Here is a 26618-nt window from a genome sequence, read left to right as displayed (position 1 = left end):
AGTGGCTTAGAGTCAGTGCAGAGCCATGTCAGAAACCTGGGTTACAGCATTAATCTTCTTCTTAGGGCCACTGAGGAAACAAGAGCACTCCCTACACTGGACAAGCCATGGTTTGGATAAATACTGGGCAGCTGTGTCAAAAGTGGAAGGAGATAAATAATAAGAAAGACCCTTTGGTTGAGTTTCCAGTTGGAAAATGCTAACAGAGGAAGGCAGGTGTATTTTCTTAAAACAAGATTAAAGCCTGCAAACCTCTGACTTGCAGAGTTAATCAAAATGATGAATTGGGGTTAAATATGCATACCTTCCCTTTGAATTCCAGTATCAGCAGGTCAGCCAGCAGCAGTGTGGAAGTGCAGCCCCCAGTAAGGTGCAGGCTGCTGGCTGGGAGGCAGACACACAGCAGTGTGTGGAGAGAGCTCCCACTCCTCGCAGGTGGTCAAGGATCCCACTGGCAGCTTCAGCTCAGGAGAAGGTGCTGAAGCCATTCTTCAGGCTTCCAGGCCTGGAGGAAGGAGCTGGGCTTGCTCAGAGTGGGGAAGGAAGGATGGCTGGTCCCATGGCATCCCTGAGTGCCATTCCTGGGTGAGGCAGTGACACTGCAGCAGGTCCCTGTGTCCTGTGCCTCTGCCCACACTGCTGGGACAATAAACTCCCCTCACCCACAGCAGACTGGCACATACACAAAAGGTGTTACAAAGATGAACTCTCTGGGTCCCACGTTTCATATTTTACACTGGTACATTCAGTTTGGGTAATGCTCCTCTAAGGCAAGCCAACAGCCAGAAGCACTGAGCAGGGTGAAACCACATTCTCATGCAAATAAGTGGCTCTGTACAAAGGAGATATCTGTGCAAATCATGCAGCTGCCATCTGCAGCGACCCCTGCAATCAATACTGCCCCAGCTATCAATATTTATCTTTATTATGGTATAGAAAGAAAACACATAAAAGAAACTAATGATTTTTGCCAGCTTCTCAATCCACGCAGCAATTAGGTCAGTCAGCTTTGGGTCCCTTCCCCCTTCCATCAGTTGCTCTCAAGCAGAGCATTTGCAAACAAGATGCTGTACTGCTATAAAGTACTAAAAGGTGGTTTTGAAGTCTCACATACATTACACGGGTTTTGGCTGCTTCATGTTCAGCAGTGTGTATAATAACTATGTGTGACCTACTTGCTCCAGATGCAGAAACAACGAGCTGCTTTAACATCTGCAGTGTCCCAGGCATTATACAGCAGATATATTGCTGTTTTCTGCTGCTTTTCCTTTCTTGCTGGGTGTAACACACATACATGTAAATGCTCAATAAGCACAGGAATGGAATCAAGTCATTAAAAATACACAATTCTGCAAAAACTTACATTTCTGCTTAACTTGAGATCATACCTAAGGCATGAAGTGAAGCTGCTGCTGCATAAATCTTCTCATGGAGCTTAGTAGTCATGTCTAATAAGAGTCCAGACAAGGGTTTGCAGAGGGCAGTGAAGGCACTGGAGCACAATCTCTGCAAGGTGACCAAGCAGGTTGCACCCTCTCACACCCATGTCACCTAGTTCCAATCCAACAGCAGAGCTACCTCCATTGCCTGCCCAGAAATTAGCCCACTTCTGTCTCTGTTACCTGGTAATGTTTCATTTAGTGTGTGTTCTATGGTTAGAAGATTTTGAAATAAAAGGAAAGCAGCTGACTTCCAGGGAAACTTAAGATGCCACGTTGAGGTAGGTGTAGAGATACCCTTCAATGGGTTAAGAGTCAGTAATACTGGAGAAAAATGTAGCCTAAGCAACTGGAAATTAGTCAGTGAAGCATTTGCAATGAAAGACAAAAGATGTTAGAAAAAGCAAGATGATGCCTACCCAGCTGTATGTTACATTTTAATTACAAAGCCTGCTCTGAGAAAGGGCCAGGTTGGGCCTTTTATAGGAGGCTGCTCAGCCACATCCTGCTGCCTGGAGTATGAGAGCTGAAGAGAGAACCCAGCCACGTTTCTTCATCTGGGACTTGGGGGAAAAAATGCCACATGCACAGACACAAAAGTGGGAAAACTAGAAAAATACAAACAAGAACAACATTGCAGCAGCTCCAGCTTAGGTGAAAGATTTGGTTTACTAGAAACCAGTGTCTAGACATGATGTTAGGGTCAGAAAATAAGGTCACCATGGTTCCTGTCAGGTTTCTCTCTACCAAGCTGCTGAGATACTGTAGGAGTCTTTCAGAGGGCAGTTTCAATCTAAACTGGCCTAGGTGTAAAAGTGACTTCATTCCCAAACATAAACAGGGAAAGATCCCCACAGACTTCAGAAAGACCCTAAATCAAGCTAAAAATAGGTGGTTTTCCTCTTTCTCAGAAGGAGTCTGCAGAAGGAGCCAGGAAAGGTATGGAAAAAGCAGTTGGCTTTATCTTCAGCAGCCCCAAGAAAAGCCTGTGATCCAATTCTCTAGAGGAGGATGAGGGGATGTGTTTCTAAACTGATGGCACTACTCCTGGTCTGGCTAGAAAGCAAATGCTTGGGAAAATGATGGCTTGTTTGGCCATCTGGTGACATTGTTTTACTCTACATGTATATCATTTGGGTTTAGTTAAAACCAGCCATTTTTCCCAGTCAGGTGAGTTTCACAGAATCACTTCACCATCTCTGCATCCTTCATCCTGTGCCAAAATAGCCTATTTAATTTTGAAGTGAGACTGATTCCCAACTCCTTTAGGACGATGGTTGGGAGAATTTGACCTTTCTCTCCATTGAGTCAACACAATCTTTCAGAGGCTTATGTTCATTTGAGTAAGTCCTGCCTTTCCAGATTCTCAGGATTTATTTTCTTAATAACATTCTTTAAAAAAAAACAAAAAAAAACAAAAAAATAACCCCAGCTTGTTTTAACATAAGCCAAGATTGTCTGGAGTTACTTATACTTCATAGTGTTTTATTACCAATACACTTTGGAACACTCTGGTAAATAATTCTGCCTACACAAAGAAATTGGCTATATTTTCTCTATACATCGAGGAAGTCTGTCATGTAGACTATATATCATGGCTCTAAATGTTCTCAGATAAATGCAAACCCACATTGTATTCCATCTGTACTACTCACCCAAGCAGGTTTTTAAGGACCCTATATGACACATCCATCTCTTATCCAAAAACTAGAATCCCTAACATTTGGTTTTGTAATAAAAAAGACATTTTTTATCTTTTGCAATTACAGCAAAACCTGCTGTGTGTCCAGGGAATAATACTCTACACAGTCATAAAGCTTACAGATTTTTTTTTTTCCTTGTGCTCCTCTTTTCTGATGCTCACCCAAACTTGCTTTTCAGTTCCAAAGGTGAACTTGCAACTTAGGGAAGTCAATGAAAGTTATCCCACTGACTTCAGTGAAACAAAAGTTCTCTCCCAGTTTGATAACTATGGAGTAACTTCTCAGTAGCCTGTGGAGCCTTTTGCTGGTGGAAGGGAGAACAAACTCAGATGGAGTGTGAATGTTCTGTCAGTCTTACAGTGCAAAGAATAACTTGGAAATCGTGATGGTAAAAGCAGGATTTGCCTTACTGACTGCTTCAAATGCTTCAGAGGAAATACTGATTTGTGAAAAACCAAAAACAATTTCTGAGATTTTGGGGGGTTTTCATGTCTTACCATGCCATGCTCTTGTAGGAGCAAGACACAAATTCTTCTGAAATTCAAGGGGAGGAAGGCTTGTCAGAGACACAACCATCATTTATCTTTGCAATCAGTAGTCTGTCAACATTGGAGTTGGGGGGAAAAAAGCTGCAATAATTTTAAAAGTGTGGCTAAACACAGACCAATTTTCCTGTTAGGTGTCCATGGCCAAGGTGCCTGTCTATGTGTGTGTGTGGACGGGAGGCATGGAGGGGTGAGGATTGTGGAAACAGGGAGGAAATGTAAAGCTGACTTGCACTTAGTCCAGCTGGCTGTTTGCTGAAGAGTGGGGGGAGTTGTTGCTTCAGGGAGTGTCTGGGTACAACCTATACACGAGGAGAGCCACCATTCCATGTGCCCAGATGAAGAGGGGAGCACACGAGCCCAGGGTTTGGGCAGTCTGCTGTAACAGGGGCAGCTGTAAGGTCACCCAGCGGCTGGTGCTTGGTGCAGGGACACCCCTGCACCCCAAGGGCTGGGTCTGTGCCCCCCCAGCCCCAGGTGTGTATCCCCAGCCGGGCTCACACTGTGGATGTGGCTCAGCAGCTGTGGCAGGCACGCAGGGATGCTGCTGTTGGGTGTACAGGCAGTGCACACGGGTGTTAATGTGCACGGACACACCAGGGCACCGCAGCACGCAGCAGCGTGCAGGGGTCACACAGCCACGTGCTTTTGCACCTTTCCTCCTGCCTGCTTCCCTCAGCCCTGTTGTTCCAGAGCAAGCCTTGCTCCCTGCCTGGCCCCGTTTAGGCAGCCATCCCCAGCAGCAGAGCCTTCCTGCCGGCCCTATTTAGCCACAATAAAAGGGCGATTGGCCTAATGCGCAATCAGGAAAGGAGTGACATTTATTGCTTGGGCTTTATGATGCTGTGAACTGAGCAAGATTTGGAGCCTTACAGTGCCTTCAGGGGGCAGGAGATCACCAGCAATGAATTGTATTTATACCTTTTCCAATTTCCTACTAGCGTTTTAGCAATAAATAGAGTGTGTTGTTATTGAGTTTTATGTAAGTATGTTTACGAAAGCAGGAATACAACTTGGGTAGCTCAGAATTACATGTGTTGGCTAAATAGATCAGCAGAGAGAATAACTATGTAAAACACTGGGAAAGCACTTAGCAATTTATTATCAAATGTCTTAATAGAATGCTTCATCTCTTCCATCCCACTTTATGTTAACTATTAAAATAGAACTGCATCCATTGCAGAAGGTCAGAGGCTCCTTCACACGCCCATGTAGGAACATCAAGGCCACGGTTTGTTCACACATCTGAACCATTAAAAATACATCCCATGCATTAAATATGAGCCTGAGGAAAGCTCAGGAGGAGCTGACGCACAGGGCTGACCTCAGCTCTCACAGCCCCTGCAGAGTGGCAGGTGTCCCTTCCTCCCAGAGCCCATCTCCTGCCCCAGCCCCTCCCCACCTGCAGGCTGCAGCTAAAAGCCTGTGTGAGAGGTGCCCTGTCGTACAGATTTAATTGCTGTGTCTCAGCCTGCCCATTTTGTAACAGAGCTCTCCCCAGTGGAACAGCACGCTGCCCCAGGGACACCTGTCCTGGCCAGTGCACAGCACTTGCTCCTTTCAGGGAGCTGCAGGTGGATTGCACTGATCTGTGCCAGCCCTGAAGAAGGTCACTCTCATCCCATTAGTTTGCTGGCAAGGACATGTCCTTGGGATGGCACATTGCAGCCACTCTTCTTCCTTTCCCTGGCAGCAGTAGTGTCCCTTGGGGCTTGATCCCAAAAGCAGCCAGCCACCGTGGGCATCACGGCAGATCCCAATGCCTGGTTCTGTACAGCAGCCTTTGCCTGCACACCTGGATGCTCTGAGGAAAGGAGGGGTACTACTGCACCCTCCTCCTTGCACATGCAGTGATTTGCTTGGGTCCCAGGCTCATTCCTCAGGGCTGAGATCTCATTTCACTGCTGGGCAGGATAACGTGAGGTTATCCTGCCTCGTTTCTGCCTGTTCAGGCAAACAATGCCTGAAGGAAAGCCTGGAACTATCCTCCTAAAATCTCATTGGATAGCAGGCTGGATTTTGTTTTGAAGACAGCTGACCAAGCTGGGTATCCTGGAATGTGTGGCCAGTTCAGGTGGTGCTGCTCACCCTGCTTACAGAGTGATGCTCATAACACCAAGGTGTGGGTCCAGCCCCTGCATTACTGCTTACTTAAGATGGTCCTGGTGGGTCTCTTTCACTTCAGGGTATTTAAGGATGTGTTTAAGGTCACAGAGGGTTTATGGGGAGAGCTGGTATGGGTTTGCACATGTGGTGGCAGACTTTACATTGAGGAGTTCCTTGACCACAATTTTCCCTCATTTTGGAAAGGTTCCCACTTCCCCACCAGCAGTGGATGGCTCATTGTGCTGCAAGGGATGGGGCTGGCAGCACACTGGTCTCTGCTGGCCAAAAGGGCATCATCCCTTTACTTTCACTGATAAATCAGAGTCCACTCTCCACTTGCACTTCTGGTGTTAGCAAAAGTTTTAGCAGAAATTTGTGTTTGGTCCCCAACAGACCTGCAGCTCTTTGTGAGCAGATGGATCCTTCCAGCATGGCAAGGACCTGCAGACAGACAGTGTCCCATGCTTCCCTGTGGATGTTCAGTCTGGGGTGAGACTGTGGGATTTGTGGGAACAATTTTCATTATTCTGCTGGCTCCAAGATAGGAGCAAACAGTATCAGCAGCCTGAGGCACACAGCAATAAACCTGTTCATGAAGGACAGCCTCAAATGTTTACAGGGAAGAAACAATCAGCAAAGCTTTGTTTTAGCACAGAACACAGAGACTTGAAGGACACCAGGGGTAGGGAAACCATAGAAAGGCATTTGTTTTATTTTCTGAGTTCTAAATAAACTTTGCACATTAGATACCTGCAGAGACTTGAATTGGCATGTGCACAGAATTAGAATTTTTTTCTCTGGTCACACAGCTAGCATGAGGGCTTTTCCATGGCTCTTCAAACCCAGTCATCAGCTTTGTGATGATCTGTTTGGCTTATAAAACTTAGTATTTTAAAGAAGAATGATATTTAGAAGGAGCAGGAAAAAAAGAGAGAGACATTTATTTTGCCCTAAAGTTGTTAGCAGACAATTCAATGTACTGTTGAGGGCACCAGAGGCATTGGGAAGCCAGGTGAAGGTCATACTATAATTGGTGCTGTGAATTGTAAAAGGGAAGCAAAGGTGAAGTTTGTATCGTTTTTTGTCAAAACTTTAGTTTAAAAACTTACAGGTCAAAAATTAAAGGGAAATTAGGATTCAAGTTGTAGTGCAGATTAAAGGGGTTTTTTTATGAGCTGCAGTCTCCAGGATGACTTCTTAAAATCTGGAGGAGCCAGCCCCTCACTGGGCTCTGGGAGGCAGCCAGTGCCCAGGGATTCTGCTCAGGGATGTCTGCAGGAGCAGCCCATGGTTGTGGAGCATCCTCCATGAGAAAGCATGCTCTGAAAAATCCATGTGTGCTCTAAAGCACTGCCAGTCCATCCCTGCTATGCAGCAGTGTGGCAGCTGCAGCCCAAGCTCCTGGCTCTGTCTCCAGCTACACTCCCAGAGTGGGTTGTATTTGGTATGCAAGGATGGCCATCAGTAAATATATTCACCACTTTAGTGCATTTTAGCTTGACATATGTCCAGTAAACAATATTTTGGGCTCTCACAGTTAAAAAAAAAAAAATCACCTGATTATTCAGCACTTCCTTCTGTTATGATGCTTTGGGGTCCTTCAAATCATTTTCATTATGCACTACATAATAATAAAAATCTCCATGCAGTATGCTGATAATTCTGTGCATGGTCTCTGTGATTTCTAATTGTTTGAATAACAGGATGCTATTGAAATGCCATGCAGAAGCATTGCATCACCCTGAGGGAATCAAGCTTTTCTCCTTTTACTCCTGGTGAAGATAAACATTTGAACAGTTGAAACAGGTAAAATATCCCAGGGAAGCCACCGTGCAAAGCAGGCATGCTAAAGCCCTTAGTGCAGAAGCAGGGCTACAAAGGACAAAAAGGAAAATTAAATTAGATAAATAAATAAGTAAGTAACAAACATTGAATGGAAGGCACTCAAAATAAGCTGTGCTTTTCTTCTCTTGTGATCTTAAAGCAGAAGAGAAGCACTAGCAGGCCCAGGAAAGAAATATTGCGTGCTATTTTTGTGCTTCCATTATAAAATATGTATTGTTTATTGTTCTGCACTGCAGCTAAAGTTTTGCATCAACCTCAAAAATTACAGCAAAATTTGTTTTGAAGGAGACATGCAGAGTCTCTATTCTTTAAGCCTCTTAATGATGTTCTTAAGAGTGCAGTGATAGGATTTCAGTCTCCTGGCAAGCACAGACAGGTTGTAGGGTATGATTCATAGAAAGTGTAAAACGCTGTGTGCCAGTGTGCATTCTGGATATATTTTATATGTATGTATGTCAGTGTATCTGTGATGTTCAGTGCATGCCAAAGCAGGCAATGATGCCAGGCAGCTTTGGGTGCCACCCTCTTGGGCTGTGCTGCAGAGACCTCTGTGGGGTACCTGAGTGTGGCCAGCGTGCCAGAAGTCCCTGGTGGCTCTGCATTGACATTGTCAGGACTTTGCCTCCCTGCTGAGGGGGTGTGATGGCTGAAATCACTGTGGTGTGACTGCTGTGGGCTGAGGGTCTCAGGCAGAACTGGGATTTGTGTGGTCCTGTTGGTGTGCCCAAGCCACCTGGCACATCCAGCTTTGCTGCCACGGGTGCAGGTGCCCAGGTGGGTGACCTGTCACTGCTCCCCAGTGAAGGGCTGTCACAGGCTGTGTGTGTGAGCAAGCTGCCTGAGCTCCCAGAGCTCCTTCAGGTGTCTCTGCAAGGTGCTGTGCTGAGGCATTAAAGAGCCCCTGAGCTGCCCCAGGCTCCTGCCACGGGCTGAGCCGTGCTGCAGTGCCTGCTCCAGAGTCGAGCCTGGCTTCATTTCAGCCTGCCTGCTGCTCATGCCAACAAAGATACCCTGTGTACCAGAAAGGAAAACCTTGCAGGAATCCAGATGATACAGAAGGCATTTGGGACTGATTGCCAGGCTCTTTATGCAGACATATACTGCCAGGTTTGCTTTAAGTGGGCATTTACTATCCCACTCAGAGGGGCAGGGGGCTTGGAGGGGTCTGTGCCAACATCCAGAAATTTGAGTTTCTGATCACAATTTTCTAGTCAGAGCAGAGGAAGATAAGAAATGTCTCAGGTGGAAATATCATAAATGTACAACAACTGTGTTTTTATTTATACACCATTTGGTGGCAAAGGAAAGGCTTTGGGCTTTTTTATGCTGCAAAATGTTGTTGGGGTTTTCATTGCCTTTCTATTTTTTTTGCCTGGAGAAAATATCCGACGTTTAAAATTATTGCAGAATGGAACTTCACCTTCCCTGTAAAACAGTGCTCTCTGAGACATGGTGGGATCTCACACTTGACCAAATTAGCATATGTGCTCAAATATCAGAACTCTGACTAGTAAAAATAACACTAGATTTGCATTTTCACATTTTTAGCTCTTGCCTCCTTGTCTCTTTGGTTTTATGCCTTTTTTCTTGACTGACAATTCTCTTTGTGGCAGATTTATTGCTGTTCTGCTGGTTGGACCCTGTAATCAACTAGACACTTGGCTGAAGACGTTAGTCATTTCATTAAGTACTTCTCTTTCAGATATCTCAGGCACAATTTTCTGTTGCTCCAGTTCCAAAAAGCAAATGACCCATGGCCAGCAAAGTCTGAATATGAATCTTTAATAAACAGAGGTAGTACCAACAGTGCTCTCAGGTTTCCAAACAGCAGAGGGCTAATTAAAAGATGCTGAATGGGGAAGAGCTGCCGTTGCCATCTCGCTCTGACAGAAACGTGCCTGCATCTGTTCCCTGTGCAACCTCTTTTGGAAGCATTGTCTCATTTATCCTCCTTGCTTCCCATCACAGCTGCATAGGAAACCTTCCCCATGCCACGTGCAGATACTGCACAGTCATTTTTTAAAAACTGTTTTTCAGTAATACATGGCTGGAAATAAAGACTGGATAGTTCTCTTAGGAGTAAAAATAAAGCATGTAGTGTGTTTCTTTTTGTCATTGCTGTGTCACTAATTATTATATTCTATTCATGAACTAAGGAAATGGGATTACAAGATTCTCCTACCCTTCCTGGGCAAAGAACCATTTTCTCATTTTATTTAGACTCCTCCTTAAAATGCAGTTCCTGCTTTCAGGACAGTCCTTCATAGCCATGAATCCTGTCTCCAGTAGCTTGCTCTCTGCAGGCAGAGGTACTCTCTGTGCCCAGAAAATAGCACCATATGTTATTTGCAGAAGCGTGGGGCGTTAGGAGACTGTGCACTCACCCATGCCTGGTTTATTGACCCCATTAATTTTTATGGAGACTGGTTGAACAGAAAGCCAAGCTTGGCCAAGCATCCTGGTGCAGCACATCACCATCACTGCTGGCACATAGACCAGGCTGAGGGCTGGGCAGCATTTCTTCATGATCTGGATCAGGGCTGGAAAAGAGTTCTCTGTGCTCTCATTTCCCTGGGGAGGGGAGAAGCACGATAAACAGGTGGAATCCCAAACTGCCTGTGGGTTTCCTTGTGCTGCTGAGCACCCTCTTTGCAGTTCCTGCCTTGACAGAGGCTCCCAAAGCTCACAGAGCAGAGTGCAGCAACACACACCCCACAGGTGGGTAGTGAGGCACAAGGAGGTGCCTGTCAGCATCTCACCTGCCTCAGGCTAAGCTCAGCTCTGCCAGCTCTCCCCCAGGCATCCTCCTGCATCTTCTCTGCAGGGCTGCACCTCTGCCTGCAGACTCTTTCTGGCTCACCCTGGGTGTGACATTCACAACACAAGCAGTGTTGCAAGATCCACCGTGGGGAGTTTGCCCAGAATCCTCTCAGGAGGTGCCCAGGCTTGCCCCTTCAACTGTCTTTTTAGTTTGCTTTGGTGTTTTTTGCTTCCATGACCACCAAAGTAACCACATCGATCGCTGGATGATCATCTTGTGAAATGAAATGGAATAAAATAAAGCCTGTAAAAGAAGGGGAATTCATTGGAGACTCTCACAATGACCTGGAAGAAAAGGCATAAGAAAATGAGCCTTGTTTAATGACTGTTTATGGTGGCAGCCCAAATTTTAATCAATTAACATATGAGCCCATTACCTGAAGATGCAAAGGGCGTGTGGAACAGCATTTCTTCCTTTCTCAGAGGAGCTGCAGGGTACCTGCTGGCATCTTGGAGGCTCCCCTTCCTCACAGAGGCTTTTAAAGCTGCATTTCTGACTGCAGAAGGCATGGTAAAACCTCTCACATGTATTCTGTGTATGCTCTTGGGCACAGTTTCATTCTGTCACCCCCTAGGAGACCTCACTGACCTTCCCTCGGTGTCTTGAGCCCCAGGAATGCTCAGTCAGCCTTTCTGTTGCAGTGCTACACTTGTGAACACAGAAGGAACAAATGGATTTATTGATAGAACTAAGTCATAGGCAGGATGGTAGCATGGTCAAATGATTGAATTTCTTAAAATTGGAGGCACACTGGGGTGCCTCAGGGACTGGGAAGCTGCAGGCAGCCAGCCAGCCCTTGGACACAGCCTTGGCAGTGGGATGGGAGCTGCCAGCCCTGTGCAGAAGTGTTAGGGGGAGGCTCTCTGCAGGGAAAGGTCTTCTGTGTCCCACAAGGTGCTCTCTGTGCCCAGAAAATAACACCACTGGCACACCACTGGAACTCTGACCTGACAGGCAGGGATGTCACAGTTTGGTTCTTTTTCACACAACGGAGTCCCACTCTTGCATTTTGAAATGCTTCAAGAAGTGAGGGCACCTCTACAGGTTTTCATTCAATCAAATGCATGCAGTGCTGTTCATTATGCATTTATTACCTCTCTGGTGGATCCCTCTTAAGCCTGAGGTGTTGTCAGAGGCTCTATTTGCCTGGGCACACACATTTGCAGTATATGCCTCACCTCTTTCCCCTTCTAAAATTTGCCAGCATGGTCCAAATGGAAGACTGTTGCTCCCTCCAGTTTGAAGAACTTGTTGGAATACCATCATTTTCCCTGATAAGGGGAGCACTATAAATTAAGAAGAGCCAGCAACACAGGCACATTAATCTTCCTGATGCAATCCTACCTTTCACATTTCCTGACATATATTTGATGTCAACTTAATTGTGCAGCCCTAAAGTAGGATGTAAGTGTATAAGTGCAAAAGCAGTAATAAACTGCAGATGCAAGCCAGAAGTTGTCTGCTGGAAACTGTGCAAGGGATGGATGATGCACAGATCCTTTTGCAGCAAGTCTTGGTTCTCTTCTCAGTTTTTCTGGGAGAGGTCAGAAGAGTAATTTTGGGGCTTTATGTTTTGGAAGATATCAGCAGATGTAGATAAATGTCTAGTGGGCTCTGAAGTGCTTTGAAATCAGTGGGAGATAGGTCTCTGAGATACCAAAAATCCCACACTAAGTGTTTGCATGCATCTTTAAGCATTTAAACACCTTTAAAAATATGTCTCTAAAGTGTCTAACTCTGAGCATAGGTTCCTACATCCCCTAGGTATTTTTGAAATTGAATCCAAAGTTGCTGAGTTTTCCCCTAAAGAGCACCCTTTTGTTGTAATTTTCCCGTTGGCTTAATTTTCTCTTGACTTGAAACATAATATATATTAACCTTCACTCATTTTTCTGTAGCAAAATGTAGAGAAGTGAAGCTGTTTCTTAGCTGGTTTAGTACAAAAAAAAAAGGAGCATATGGCTGATTGTGTCCCATCTGAAATGCAAATGGAGGAGCTACGTGGAAAGAATTGCTATTGCTTGAGCAGTAAATGTTTCCTAATGAAGTGAGTTTGACTAAGGTGGGAAGCTGGAAATGGCTGCAGGAAGAAATGATGATGGTTAATATTTCACTGGAGCAGAACATTCTTATTCTGCTGATAAGGAGATTCTTGGGAAATGCACTGCATTTTTTTTTCCTTATATTCTTCTGTATGTTTATCAGTGTGGGGAAATTGCTCTGCACAGGGGGCTAGACACTTTTCTTGGAGTTATGAAATCATGTAATTTAATTTATAACCACAGCTTTTCACCACTGGCCTCTGTTTGAACTGGAGTTTTCTGTATTTTGTGAATATTTGGGGTAAATATACCTACCCAGTATAAAAAAAAAAATTCTAACTGAAGACAAGTACTGGTTCCACTGTTTTCCATCACCCTGGGCACATTCCTGGAGGCCAGAAGCCTCCACCCCACCCAGAGCACAACACCAGGTCAGGAGACCTTCCTGGGTAACACCTGGGCAAGGCCCTTTGCTGGCTGAGTTATCCAAGTGCTTCAGAAAGTGCTTGTGCACAAACCCTTCCCTAAAACAGCATTCTCCTGGTTTTATTAGTGAGTAGCCTCTCTGTGTCCAGGAGCTGGGGAGATCCCACCAGCCCAAGGCACAGAGTGTGGTCACATCCCTGCTCCAGTCTGTCTTGGCAGGTGGTTTTATCCCAGAGGCTTCAGTATCACATCTTCTGTTACAGTCAGAGTGCCCCTAGGAGCTGTAATTATTTTCAGAATTAAATCATAAATCGATATAAACCCAGTTTATATGGTATTACATACAATGGACAGCACCTGAACAGAGGAGAATTTTGTGGCTCCTTTAGTTTGCAGCTTGCTTTATCTGCATATCTCTTTGGTTTACAGGAGATTACAAGTGGTAATGCTGTGATACAGTTTTCCATGTAAAACATACTTCTTTTATGTGCCTCTTCCCTTTCCTTGCATCTCATTTCCATCAAGAAATACAAATGACCTCCTGACAGAACTTTCCACTTACATTATGTTGATTTGCATTGTACAGTCAGGATGATACAAACACTTATATTTCTGAGATGTATTTATGATGTCTTGAAAAAAGTTTCTCACATTAGCCTCTTCTTTTTTCTCTTTCTGAATCTTTTCAGGTGTGTGTGCAACATTGACTGTTCTCAAACCAACTTCAATCCTCTTTGTGCTTCCGATGGGAAATCTTATGATAATGCATGTCAAATCAAAGAGGCATCATGCCAGAAACAGGAGAAAATTGAAGTCATGTCTTTGGGTCGATGTCAAGGTAACTCTCATAACAAAACTCATTTCAAAGAATGTTTTCAATTTTTGTTCAGGGAGGAAAAAAAAAAAAAAAAAAAGAAGCAGGGCTGGCTTCTTATTTGGGAATTGTTACATTTCCATCAGACTGCTGCAGTTTGTTCTGTAGAGCACAGGCTGTGGTGAGGCAGAGCCCTGTTTTGCCAGGATGGATCCTCTGGTGCTCCCTTGACTGGAGCAGCATGAGGCTGGCATCCTCTGAAGAGCTGCTCCCAAACACAGTGCTTGGGCTGGTTCTTCAGGTGACCCTTGCTGGGCCCCATGATGCCCAAGGTGCCTGGAAGGACGTTTTCCAATCATGGCTTGAGGCTCTGTCTGTTTCTCCATAAATACAGTGCTTCTCTGTGCCCACCTCTTGGGCTACTACATCACCTCTAACCCTTGAGCTGACTTTAAAAACCCTGGTTTTCTCTAAAATAAAAACAAAGAGAATTTGCTTTTCAATAGCTCCTGTAAATAAACTGTCTACTGAGGCTCAGACTCTCAATAGCTTTTTTCCTTGGCTTCTGACCCATAAATCCTCAGTACACAAGGCCATAGTACACAGGTGTATTAAACACATTCCTGTTTATTGCTATCTCTTTAAAGTTAACCACCCTAAGTGGCAGTTCATTTCAGGGTACATATTAAAATCCCCAATTACTTCAAGTAGAGCAGAAATGACAACTCCTGCTTCAGACTGATATATTTATCCCAGCTGCAATCTGTTCCCACATATTGTTAGAAAAAAGATCCTGCTGTTTTCACCTGGCAGGCCCAGGAGAGCCTTGCAGGCAGCAGAGATGATGTGTGTGCAAGTGAAGGTAGCTCTGCCTGGGCACTGTGGTTGGGGCATGGGCTGTATGGAGTCCAGGCTCCCCAGGCAACTCAACATTTTTCTTTTCACACAGACAACACTACAACAACTACAAAATCAGAAGATGGGCATTATGCAAGGACAGATTATGCAGGTACAGTTCCTATTCTGTGAGAATCACAATTCACAGGATCTGTGTAAGTCTCTTCTCTCCTTCATTTGCTGAGGTGAAGTGTCCTCATCTTCTAGCATGGTTTTCCTGGTTTACTTTAAGAAAACATTGTCTTTCCATTACTCTTTCTTTTGCTACAAACTCTGTTTTTAACAAATGGGCTGCTTCTATTTTTGTCAATCTACAGCTATGCTGGCCATAAAACACCTGTTCTGACAGAGGAAATAAATACTGTAAATTATTTGCCAGAATTATTGAAAATTATAGAATCAGTGCTGTAGGTTATGCATATCTCTATCATGATATACAGGTTTAAGGAAGTGAAAATCCAGCTCATAGCCCTGCTGGGATACCATGAAACTCTGCCATAATGGATATTACCTGTCCACATTTAACTATGAAGTTAATAAGGTTCTTAAAATGTGGGGGGGTTAAGTGATAAATGGGTTTAATTTATTTAGAAGCTATAGTAAAATATAATGGCTGAATAGCCCTATATGGCACTTGAAATTAAAAACATGTAAATACTAGTGAGGTTTGGGAGACATTTTTTACACCCTTTGCCAGGGAGGATTGATTTAAAAATGGAACGTGTGTGTGTGAGTGCACGTGCATGCAAATGTTCACAGCTCACACTGAGAATGAAAGCCTCTGGGAAGGTCTGGTGAAAATGGGTCAGGTGATGCACTCATTGCCTCAGTTCCCTGACATTCCTGAGGTTTTGAAGTGTTTGGAGAGAGTAGGTGTGGATTGATGTGTTTGCCTGAGCTGCTGGCTTGGGTGAGACGCAGCTGGGGGTTTCACAGGTGTGAACATTCCTGCTGGGAGAGTCCTGAAGCAGGAGATAATCCAGGTCCTCAGTGCCATCCCTGTGACAGTGGGGTAGCCAGCCTTAGAGATTATTGTTCTGTTCCTGCCTAAAACAGTGCATGATGATTAAAACACAGAGCTGTGAATAAACAAGGTCTCAGTGAGGCAGAGCAGGGAGAGATGTTGGGGGTGGCTGCAGCACAAAGCAGGGAGGGTGGAAGCTGCTGTGGAAAGAAAATGCTGGGATGGATTTCTAAAAGATCAAGGGTGAGCCACAGTCCAAGTGTTTCCTACTGCCAAGGAGCCCTTCCATTGGTGAAGACAGAAAGAGAAAAAAAGTCTTCAGTGTCTTTCCTCCAAACTCTTAATCACCCTCAGCTTTTTGTGGGGGGTAGTGGTCAGTTTTCTTAAAAGGCTGGAAAGGCTGGTGCTGTGTCCTATGGGAACAGAAGGCCAAGTAAACCAAAATGTTTTAAGTTAGAAGCAAGACCAAGTCATGTTGTCTTAAATCCTTTCTCTTTCTTGCTGGAGAGCTGAGGAGAGCACTGGCTTCCCTGGAAATAACCAGGGAAAAGGAAGGCAGCAGTATAAGGCTGAGGCTCAGTGAACATTCATGCATCAGCATTTGCCAGACAGGAAGCTCTGTGCCATCCTCGTGTTCTTTCAGCTGCAGGAACATTTGATGCTGGTGGCTGTGATAAGGATGTGGTACGTGCAACTTTTTTCCCACCTTCATGTCTCCTCAGACAGGAAATGCTGCCCTAACCATGGGAAGCTTTGTGTAAAAAAGCAACAGTTCCTCAGCCCCTGAAGCAATTTCCCTGAGCCTGTGGCTTTCCACACAATACCTTTGTTCCCTACCATTTAATGGCAATAAAAATTGCCGAGACCGTGAGCAGCGCACGCTTTTGAAAACACTGCCTTGTAGGGACAGCCTTTCCAGGGGAGTACAGCAGTGGGCATAACTGATGTGTCAATTGTGCTAATGCAGCCAAATGCTCTTTGTAAGGGCTGTGGTGGCTGAGCTGTGCAGGTTTTTCCAGCCACCCCCACACGCCCACCACAGAGCCCGGGAGGGCAGCAGCTCTGCAAACTGCCACAAGTCCCAACACCCAGATGGGATTTTCCATGTTGAACTATTCAAGCTGTCTGCTCCATCAGTGCCTTCACTCCCTCCCATTCCTGCCAGCCTGCTGCTGCTCCCCAATAAGGCACAAATCTTGCAAAGCCAAGGGTACTCCTTCCTTTGGGGGTAAACTTTGTGTTAGGTTTGCATCACCCTTTTTAAGGGCTCTGGCTTTACACAGGCAAGATTTGTGCCAGCACTCTAAATGCCTGACCAATGTCAGGGGCACCCAGAAAGCAGTACAACAAAGCACACCTGAGAGGAGGGAGCTGTAGGAGGCCCTTCTGTGACCTGTCCTGCCTCTCCAGGGTCACCATTCCCCCTTGCCATAGCTGCCTGTGCCACACTTGTCTGCACACTTGTGCCTCTGTGCAGTACTGGCCTCTCCCTTTCCTGGAACCCCAAGGCATTTATCAGACTTGGGGAGATTTTCACTCTCCTCAACAAATGGCAGATCGTTGACCTTGATCAAGTTTGTGCAGTGAGATTTGGTTTTGCTGAATAAATGAATGGGTGCGATTTTTCCCTCAAATCCAATAGAAATACACTTTATCTTGCAATTTCCATGAAAGAGCATTCTGAAGCATTTTAAGTGTAATGTATGTTTTAGCTGAAAGTCCTGTGATGGATGTTTTCTTGAATTTCCCCATTATATGCAAAAATAAGGATGGTTGGTTGCATTTTGGAATTCAGAGTCCAGACAATCAAGTTCTCATCTTGTTAATCCATTTGCCTATTTATTTATATTCTTCAATATTTATATTCTCTTTTTAAGATCTAGATATTAGCAATTATCCCCCTAATGACTTTATCCTTTCTCATTATCAAATTACAGAGGGTTCTTTCCAAGCCATTTTGAGCACCATAAGGAATAAGTCAGTATGGATGTGCCATATTTCAATGTTATATATTCATGAAAATTGTCTGCAAAGACACTGACAAATCTGATAGACCTATTCAATAATATCATCTTGCAGGCCAGACAAAGCTCCCCATATGAGCATTGATTAGATCAAGGCTCAGCAGCTGAATGCCAGCAGCACAGAGAGGCTGATGGAAGGGGGAAGGAGGCATTTTCAGCCCAAATAGTGAAAAATGTGCATCCACAAGTGGTCAGTTTGAGCTGTGTTGCTGTGTTCCTCGAGGGCAGTGAAGTCTCCCTTGGCAGCAGCCTCAGGTGGTGCTGTCTGGGCTCTTGGGGAGTCCTGGCAGCGCCTTGGCCCTTCTTGCCAGCGCTGCTGCTGCGCCCAGAACCGACGTCTGCTCGTGGCTGCTCTGTTCCCTGCTCCCCTCCTGCCTTCCCAGGGGATTCCAAACCTGCCTGACAGCCTTGCATGTTTTTCAGAGTGCTGCCTGGCACTGCCAGGGCTGCTGGGGCGAGTCATCCAACAGATGGCTGTGTTGCCCAAGCAAACTCAGAGCTCCACCAAAAAGGGCAAAATCCATCTGTGTCAACACATCACCTTCCCTTGGCTGGGCAGGGCTGGCACTGGGGCACTGCTGTGGGATGGAGGCCATGAGAGCCACACAAGGATAAAGAAGAGGCTCGGGCTCTGCAGTGAGCCCCTTCCAAAGTCCAAGAGTCTTGGGCTCCAAAATAAATACAGTTCAGTCACAGCCATCTTCATTGTCTGTAACAGGCCTGGAGAGGAGCCAGGAATCAGAACAGCAGTGCTGCATTTCTACAGTGACTGTTTTTTAATTTTCCCCCTCCACCCTGGACTAAAATATGAGAACTCCAGACTAGATTCCTTCTCCAGATGATAACATTTTCAAAGTAGGTTAAGTTTGGAGTCTAAACCACTTGACATTGTCTGTTTAAATTAAATTTTGTGCCTACTACTATGTCAGCCATTTGCTGAACTGCTGAAGAATAATAAAGCCCCAGAGCTTAGCTATGGGATATAAACTGTGGTACATTTTTGCTCTGCCTTTGTGAACCAGGCTTTCCTTTCTTCTTAATGGAATTAGCAAGTGAGACACAAAACTGAGCACTGTGCATCCACCACAGCTAGAGAGAAACTAATTCTCATCGGCAGCTTTGTAAAAATGTGAGAGAAATTACATCCTTGCATATGCAGATTTGCTTGGCTTTCTATTCCTCAGCCTCAGAGTCAAAGGTTGTCACACTAAGTAAGTAGACTATATAGAAAACCTTTTTGCTATTCCGTCAAATCACTTAAAAATTGAAAAAAACTAGACTGTGTTCTGGTAGCCTGGTGGTCTCCAGCCCTCCTGCTGCCTTGCAGCTCCTCCAGTGTTGTTGATATCCAGAGGAAAATCTGAAAGGCAGTGATAGATACCAGCTGTCAGGTCAGTAAATCTTACTGCCAGCTACTTCTGAACTCACCCCTGAGTGGACAACAGAGTCAGTCCCAATGATTCTCTTGGCCCCCAAACCTCCACTTGTCCTGGATGCTTTTGGAATTAAAACCTGCAGCTGTTTCTTTTGTGGTTTAACTCTAGGCCTGTAAAAGGTGGAGCATGGAAAGTCCCACTCCAGCATTTTCCTAAGGAAGACTGGATGTTTTATTTCTGAAATAGGAAAGGTTGGGGCAGCAATGCAATTGTCTTGCTCTGGCACTGCAGCAGCACAGGCTACCCCAAGTGCTTTTGTTCTGTAGAACCATCTCAAATTTACCTTCAGGCCCTGCTTGGCTCTATCTTGCTGAAATCTGCATAATTTTTTTGGAATGGGAGACAGACACACTGTGGTAGGGGTCACATAACAGCCTCACAAACAAGCCCCCTGCCAGCAAGGAAGCTGCAGCACTCCAGAGAACTGTGCCTTGTGATTTAACAGCACTTACTCCTAACAGTCTCTTCCTGAGGAGCATGCAAAATAAAAACAGGCTTATGGAGATTTTAAAAACAAGCGAGAGGCAGAGAGAAATATTGCTCATTTAATCTGCCAGCCTCAAGAGAATACCTCACTTTTTATGGGAGTTCTCCTCTAACTTTGAATTGGATGCACTAAGCTTGGTAAAATGTGCCTTGTTTTTTTGGATTTCTGGGGGGGGAGGTTTGGTTTTATAATGAGATAAATTGTGCCTTTTCATTACTTACAATTTCCCAGTGTCATGCTCATGGAACCTGTAATTGTTAGCATTAAAACTTAAATTAGGTCTCAGGTGAACTGCTAGACATCTCTTTACCTTAGACTGATGTAGCTGAAGGAGGAAGAACATTTCCATTTGTGCCTCTGAAGCTTAGCCCTTAATTCAGTCACTAATGAGCATGAATCAAAAGTTGCAGAATTCATTTGTGCTTTCCTCCCATATAAACAAATTCAGTATTGTTGTGAGTGAACATTATAAAGAAAGCTATTTGATTTGCATTAAAGCTTGGGAGCCTGAAAATTCAGTAAATCCAGGCTAAGAATTTGATCTGTAGGAAACAAACAGTAAAAACAAGTTCCAGCTTGTAACACCAGAGTTGGCACAGGCTGCCTAAAAAACACAAAACCAGACCAGGCTGTTCTAGTGTTGTCAGCATCCCTGAAGCATTTAACTCCTGGAAATGAATTCAGGTGGAAAGCTTCCTTAAGATCTGGGGTGAGGGTGGAGGTTGTAATCCAAGTGTACTTTGTCATGTGGGGTTTCCATGAGAAATTTGTGAAGCTTGCTCCAAGCACTTCTGCTTGCCCAAGACTGTGCCTTACTTGTTGGTTTTCCCCTTATGCTATCATGTTAGCAGTCTTCTGTAACATTTTGTTCTCTTAAAGGTTATGGATAAAAACAGCAATTCTGTGTGCAATAGAGATGAGCAGACCTGAGTTCATGCAGGCATTTCTCCAGATCCTTCCATTTGTGTCCCAGTCCATAAACACATAAGGTTCCATTTACATATGTTTGGTGTTATTTGGAGCACAGGAACCCATCTTCACACTCAAACCTTTCAGTACTTGCTGATCTTTTGGTCCTCTGCTCAGTCTCTGTGTTTTGAACAGAAGAATGGCTAAGCTGAAAGAAAAGCAAAGCTTGCAGAAATAAAGACACCTTCCTTCTTCCACATAAAAATGTGATCCCAAAAATTCAACACAAGCTGCACTGTGCCTGATTTCTCAAGTTGTCTTTAACCAATACCTACTTCCTAAATAGAACCTCTCATGGCAAGGGTAGGGACCCTCAAAAAATTACATTTATGTGTTGCAGTCATGCTAGTTTTTATGCCCTGGTTACAGCTACTCCCAAAATTTGTATTTCCTAACCTTTGTTTTCGGAGGTTTATGGGGATGAAACAACGTGATCTACAGCCAATGTTCAGCTGCCATGGATATATGGAATATGCACCATAATTCCTGGCTGCAGCCACTGCCATTGTGAAGGGATTTACAGTTACCCAAAAAGTTCTTTTTGTATCTGACTAAATCACTTTGTAGCACCTAGTTAATACTGCATCCTTGCCATTTTCCAGGCCCCTCCTTTGAGAGATAAATATTGAGAGTACTAAATAGAGTTCTGTATGAACTCCATCTAACAGTGCAGGCCATGGAGTGGCTTTGCAGATCTTACATTTCCTGCAGACAGCCCCAGACCCACTGAACTCCAGAGGTCACAGGGAAGCTGAAGCTCTTCTCCCTTTGGGGTCTGGCAGGAGGTGCAGCCCCATTCCTCTGTAGGACCAGCAATCTGGCACGTAGGGTGATACAGGGTGGTTATCAGTCTTCCTCAATAAACAGGGTGGGCAATTAATTCTGTTTTCTTGGATTTGGGGAGGAATTTCCTTCATTCTTGGCTCTATCCTTCCTCTGGATTCCAGGCACTTTGATCATCTCACAAGAGGCATCCTTGAAGGATACTGTTCAAAATGGTGCACAGCAGCTGTTTGCCATCCACTACACTAATCTGATTTAGCTGATAGATATTAAGGAGTACCACAGTGTATTTTTATGCCCAGCAGCTCTATTTTAAGCCTAATTTCTGTGAATTTGCTGTTAGGAATCACAGAGCCTTCCCATGGATTTGAGAGTTAAAGTTATAATGAGATGCTAGAATATCCATTTTCAGGAAACATCAACATTTAAATATTTGTGTTTGATCTAGTCTGAAATGTTTGAAAAAAAATTATTTTGAAATATTCATAGAACTGAATTTCCTCAGAATTTTGTTTCATGGGATGTTTTGGCATTCTTTATGAAATGTTAGATATCAAAATACCACGAGATGAAAGCACATGACAGTTGTAATAAATAAGTTGTAACCATAAGGAAAGTTGCTGCTTAGAACTGACTGAAACATCCTTTTTTTGTAGAAGGAGTATCATCATGTCAAATTGCAATACAAACACGAGATAATTTGATCATTTAGACACGTGCAGTGGTAATCTGAGCCTTGAGATAACAATTTCACCTGGATTCAGGAGTATAAATGCATCTGGGGGAATTAAAGGAAATACAGGTGGGGAAGAAAAGAAGGAGCTGGTGTATTTATTTTTAGTAGTCCTTCAGAATTAGACTAGATGGAGACAAGTGACAAATTTTGCCTGGTTTAATAGATTTGAGTAAAGAAAGTAAAAACAGACAAATATTTTGCCACCACAATTTCACTTGGCTGATGGTTCCACTTCTTTCCATTGAGCACACCTGCTAAAAATTGCATTTACCTTTCCCATTGAGCACACCTGATAAAAAGTGCATTTACCTCTTCCATTGAGCACACCTGCTAAAAGCCACAACCTGCACTGGTTTTTTGAGCAATGCAACATGACTATTCTTTCCATATTAACATTTAGTGTATGAAACCATGACAGAAACTTGTTTCTGCAGGAAAATGGAAATGGTTTAGAGAAAGTATGGGTTTCAGAAGGAGATGCAGCAGTTCTTCTCCCATACTTCTATCCACCCAAACATTCCTCTGCATTCAGGATAAACCCAGCCTCAGCAGTCTGAGGAGCACCTCTGTATCACCAAGCAGGCAGAAGTGCTCTTAATAACTCAGGCTTGAAAGCAATATTTACCTGCCTAGAAAGGTGACTTCTTACACACTTGGGCTGTCATTTTAGCTTGTACCCATGAGTGTTAAGTGGCTGTGAAACTCCTCTTCTTGGAAATACAACAGCTGTAAACAAAATGTGCTATTAGAGTACCAGTGGCAGTGCATGTCAGAATATTATCAGCACTGAATCAAAATGCACTGCTGTTATCACAAGCCTTAGCCATTTTAGACAGCATTACATAATGACAAAATATTTTTGGGGGAGGGGGGAGAAATTAAAACTCTCCCTTATGGTTTTAATCTCCCTTTTGTTTTATCTGTGGTTTAAAACTGTGTCAGGTACACATCAAAAACACCCCTTCCCTAGAGTATTTAGTTTACAATTTCATTTAATAATGGAAGTGTGCTTCCATCCAGCTAGGAAGGAGAAGGATTAAATAAAAAGCACTGTTGTAAAATCCAGTAACAGTATTGTAGCCTGTCTCCATGCTCTGCAAATGAGGTAGCCATGGAAAAGCTTGTTATTAGTGTGTAATATCAAAACTGATAAACTATTAGTGTTTTGTCAGGCATGATAAATGCTGAACATTTTCCTCTGCAGATCGCCTCAACAAGAACTGTGACTGTTTTTAGTCACATCTGGCACTGCAGATTTTTTTCCCATCCTGCATTCCAGTGATTTAAAAGGCCTTGGCTGGGCAGAAGGATGTCAGCTGTTTGGTTTAAAATACTGTTATAACAGTCAATAAGATTTAAAGAGGCAGTAGGTAAAATTCCAGCCTTGCTGAAAGTAGTGGAAGAGTGGCCATTGAGTTTAATGGTTTGAGATTCCTCTGTGTGGATTTTTGTCCATTTTTATTCTTGGGAAATTTTCCATTTCCCAGAATTGCCCTTTCTTTTCCATTCAGCTTGTCCTGCTTTCAATATTAGCTCTAGGAGTGAGCATGGAGTTAAAATACCAAACCCTTTATTTCCACAAATGCCATCTTTCCAGCTCACTTCAGTGGCACTGCTGCAAGACAATAATAACAGGTGTGTAAAAGTAGTAAATGCAGGTATTCATTTATTTTAAAAAAAAATGTTCTTAATAGACTTTTCTCTCTGTGCTTGAAAATGAGCAGTGATGAATCCCAGCAGCAGGTTTTGCTTCAGTGGCATTTTATATTTTTTTTATCCATTTTCTCCTACACTTAAAATTGGGAATAATAAAGGATGTCTCTCCAGCTCCAGGTATGGGAAAGGATGCACACTGCTTGGTGTGCTCCTGTTTACCAAGTAGGAGTTTCAATAATATAGTCAGCTGAAAGCCAACCTTCTGAGCAGCCACAAAAGATTTTCACAATACACTGGACTGATCCAAAAAGCAAGGTTGTAGGCTGTGTGGACCCATTGCCATCACAGGTTTACAATGCAGGACTCAGGGCAAAGGAGTGAGTAAAAATAGCATCAAACCACGGAGGATTCATCCCTCAGCAAGTGTAACATTTGATTTGTAAGGAGGAGTGATCACAGGTTTGCAACATGTCAATAAAATGTTTCTGAGCACAACAAAACTTTTCTGAATAGCCTGAACAAAAGCAGTGGAAAGTATGGCTGAAACCATGCTTTTAGCCAGCTATAGACATATCTCTGAGTAGTCACAGGCCATTCAGGGTCATGTTCTGGCAACTAAAATAAGCAGGATATTCACAAGGGATTTGCCAGGCATGTGATTCAGGAAGTGTACAAAAATACCACATATAGGAGTCAAGTATTTTTATTTCAGTCTCCTATTTTCTCACACACTTCCCCCAAATTCTGCAGCTCTTTCTTTAGTTTCCTGGATGAATCCTCTCAGGCAGCATGTCTTTACAAGCACAGATGCTACCTTGGAAAAAAAGAAGGGAGGGAAGGGAGCCAAATGGGTGTCACACTTCAGCTTGGCAGCATCTTGCCAACATGTGCCCTGAAAAAAAAAAGGACTGATTTTAGTAATCAAACTGAATATAAAAGCAGTGCAAAACTAGGACTGTAAAACCTTCAGATTGTCAGAAGGACTGAAGGAAACCAAAATGACATCCCTGACCTACTTGTCCAGGCTGTCACATACCTGGGTAACCTTTTCTTATCCGTGCCTCCCATCAAACCTCTGACAATTTTGCCATTCATACTTGCTTTCAGTTGTAATTTTCTGAGTTTGTTTGAAGTGTGAAACCAGAAAGTAAAGTCTCATAGCACCATGCTGGCAGACCTAAATATAAGTCAGAGACCTTTTCAGACAATGCTTGTCTGTGGAAAACAATCCATTCAGAGCTGGAGTTCCTATTGGAAATTAGGGGGCAGCCTGGTAATTGGATTAGGGTGTGCTTTTATGTGTAGCAGCTTCTCAAGAGGAAGCTCCTGCTTTGTTTCATTGATTGCCTGCCTGATCTTTCTGCCAGTAAAAGCCATGCATGCACTGAAGGGCGAGGATGGATGGAAAATGCAGCTGTGTTATGTAAGATGTGCCTGTTCTCTGGCTGTGATCAGGTGGATACAGGTTGTAAGTGCATCTCCACACAAACTGGAAGCTTTGTTAATCTGCAGTTTAATTGCTTAAAAGCAATTTCTGTCAGTGTAGTCCTTAAAACCTGGAAGAGCTGCTGGTTGCACCAGTACATGAATTCCTTGCAGGTCACTTGCATAGGTGCCAAAGAAGGGAAAATTTCAGGATATCTGGGGTTGGATTTGCCAATTGGAGACCTGTGGAGTCTACATTGTTCTAGAGATTGGAGGGAAAAGGAAGAAACCATATTTGCCTGCCACATTTCCAGAGAGGGTTTGGAAATATCAGATTAAATTTACAGGTGTGATCCTGGGAACACTCCAGGATTAATCATACTTGTTATTAACAGGAGTTAATGTGGCAGGAATTGCAAGGGCATAACTTAGGGCACAGCAGTGCTGCTCAGAGAGGACTTGCACCCCATTTCTCCAATTCCATCATCCCCAGTGAGGAGAAGATATGTCCTAGGTGGGCAAGATGAATCCTGTTTTTTTTCTGGATGGGCTCCCATTTTTCTGCTCAAGCCCCCTCCAAGCACACCCTGAGCTGGGAGATGGAGACATCATCAGTCAAGAGACTGTCCCCTGGGGTAACACCAGCCAGACAATCCTGCTCCTTCCACACATCAATATTCCTGACACCCCTCTTAAAACTTAGGTCATGCATATCCATCTACTTTCCAAAAAGTGTCAGAAGGATACAAATATCCCTTCACTATTTTTAGAGCCATATCAAAAGTATTTATCAGCTTTCTGGCACCTCATCCCATTTGTCATAGTTGATGCAGCAGAGGGTGAGGTGCTCTGGAAAGGCACTGGGGGGTGGATGAAGCTCCATGAGCTGAGACCACAGTGAGGGTGACTCCTGGCAGTGCCTGCATCAATGTGCAGGTAAGATGTTCATCAGCCTCACATCACATTTTCATAGCACTGTTTTCATAGCACTGTTGGTTTGTACAAGGCAATGTATTCAGGTTGAAACTTTGCCCACATACCATCTGCTTCAGCCTTATCTTCTTTGACAAGAAAGCTGAATATATAATGTCCACTTGGCTTGCCTGGTGTTACATAAGGTTGTGGTTTTGTGTTAGGTTTGCAGTTTCAGGGCTCCTCAGCAGCTCCTGCAACATGCTCCTGCTCTTGTTTTCAAGTGGAGAATCAGTGACAAAAATCAATACCATCTTCATAGCTATAATGAATGTGACCCACAGGCTTTTTTAGGATGGCCACAAGCTTCCATCATATGTCCAAGGCCTATTTGCAAATATTGATTGGTATTGCAGATTATCTGCAGCCATTTCATGTGAAATCTTAAGGTCTTGCAGTTTTGCTCTCTGTGCTCAGTTTGCTATCAAAGGTACATTTATAAATCACAAGACCCACCCAGAGACACTATTGATAGCCAAGGCTGCTGAATTGTGAAAATCAGGTGTTTCAGGGGTTTTTTAGCTGCTT

At 44.0% G+C, this 26618-nt stretch overlaps 1 protein-coding gene across 1 annotated transcript in view; it reads left to right on the top strand.

The window, feature by feature from the left end:
* The window catches only part of TMEFF2 (transmembrane protein with EGF like and two follistatin like domains 2), a 112864-nt gene that overhangs the window by 69986 nt on the left and 16260 nt on the right, over window positions 1-26618 (top strand). Inside the window, exons 6-7 of the mRNA XM_056496790.1 lie at window positions 13617-13765; window positions 14691-14750. Coding sequence (XP_056352765.1) covers window positions 13617-13765; window positions 14691-14750 — 209 coding nt within the window. The remainder of the gene's footprint in view (window positions 1-13616; window positions 13766-14690; window positions 14751-26618) is intronic.

The sequence above is a fragment of the Oenanthe melanoleuca genome, chromosome 7 (assembly GCF_029582105.1).
Source record: "Oenanthe melanoleuca isolate GR-GAL-2019-014 chromosome 7, OMel1.0, whole genome shotgun sequence".
Classification (NCBI taxonomy): domain Eukaryota; kingdom Metazoa; phylum Chordata; class Aves; order Passeriformes; family Muscicapidae; genus Oenanthe; species Oenanthe melanoleuca.
This window is presented reverse-complemented; position numbering and strand designations above follow the sequence as displayed.